Raw genomic sequence first — 1,084 nt, 5'->3', positions numbered from 1 at the left:
TGCTACGTGCGACCCGCTCAGGCTGGGAGGGCCACCGTCCAGTACAACTGTTAACAGGACTCTGACGCTAGGATTGCAGGCAGGTCCACTTCAAGTTACTTTTAAAAAACGAACAAAAAGCCTGATCTCGCTATGTAGTTCAGGCTGGTTGGAACGCGCAATGGTCCTCCTGCCTCAGCCTCCTGAAAGCTGGGACTGTAGGCGTTGTGTTAAGTTCTGCTCTGGTAGGCGGAAGCCACAAGTACCGATGGCTCCGACAGTGCCAGAGAACTGGCTTCGCGGTAAGTAAGCCCGACAACGAGCTTGCTGGTCTTCAGGAGCCAGCTCCCACATCTGTCATCTGCGGTCCAGCAAGCGCCTTCCCAGACCCGCGGAGTTCGCTTCCATTAGCAGCCTCCACGTTTACTGAACACAGCTACCACGTGAGACAAACAGGAACGCTAACGAGGTTGGCACCCTCAGTCCCAGCTACGGAAAAGGGACACATTTGTAACACCCTGGTTAAGACGCCCAGGAGCCTCTGACACTGCGTGGCGCAGGAAGCTGTAAGCAGAGTTGCGCACGCGGAGCACCGCCCACCAAGGAAGTCACGTGGGTGGGCGGGGCCAAGCGGAGAGGAAGCGCGAGGCGAGCGGAAGGGAGAGGGCAGCCCCTCCCCGGAAGTCCCGCCTTCCTCCAGAGCCTGTGCCGGAAGTGGCGCCGGTTGTCGCGGGTGTGATGGCTTCAAGGTTACTTCGCGGAGCTGGAGCGCTGGCCGCGCAGGCCCTGAGGGCCCGCGGCCCTCCTGGGCTGGCTGCCGTCCGCTCTATGGCTTCTGGAGGTACTTCCCGTCGGGCGCGCCGAAGTCCGGAGATCTTTTGTCTCCCGCTCCGGGGTGGTGGGTGCGGGGACACCAAAGCGGGGCGGCTGTGCAGCTCCGTGGGGACACTGACCACCTCAGGGCCCCGTGCACCCCAGGCTCTGTGGTATCTACTTGTGATTTCGGGCATCGCTGCCGCTGCCCACCAAACTGACGCTGGTGCGAAAGTGTCCCCGGTAGCGGCAGTGCGGTGACCTTCCTCAAGGGGTTCAGGAAGCTGCAGCG

At 61.7% G+C, this 1,084-nt stretch overlaps 1 protein-coding gene across 1 annotated transcript in view; it reads left to right on the top strand.

Annotated features, from left to right (window-relative positions):
- Positions 1-666: 666 nt before the first annotated feature.
- Positions 667-1,084, top strand: part of LOC101561928 (cytochrome c oxidase subunit 5B, mitochondrial) — a 1,301-nt gene continuing 883 nt past the window's right edge. The window contains exon 1 of the mRNA XM_004648840.3: positions 667-820. Coding sequence (XP_004648897.1) covers positions 718-820 — 103 coding nt within the window. The 5' untranslated portion in view covers positions 667-717. The remainder of the gene's footprint in view (positions 821-1,084) is intronic.

The sequence above is a fragment of the Octodon degus genome, unplaced genomic scaffold (assembly GCF_000260255.1).
Source record: "Octodon degus isolate 3935 unplaced genomic scaffold, OctDeg1.0 scaffold05012, whole genome shotgun sequence".
NCBI classification, from domain to species: domain Eukaryota; kingdom Metazoa; phylum Chordata; class Mammalia; order Rodentia; family Octodontidae; genus Octodon; species Octodon degus.
This window is presented reverse-complemented; position numbering and strand designations above follow the sequence as displayed.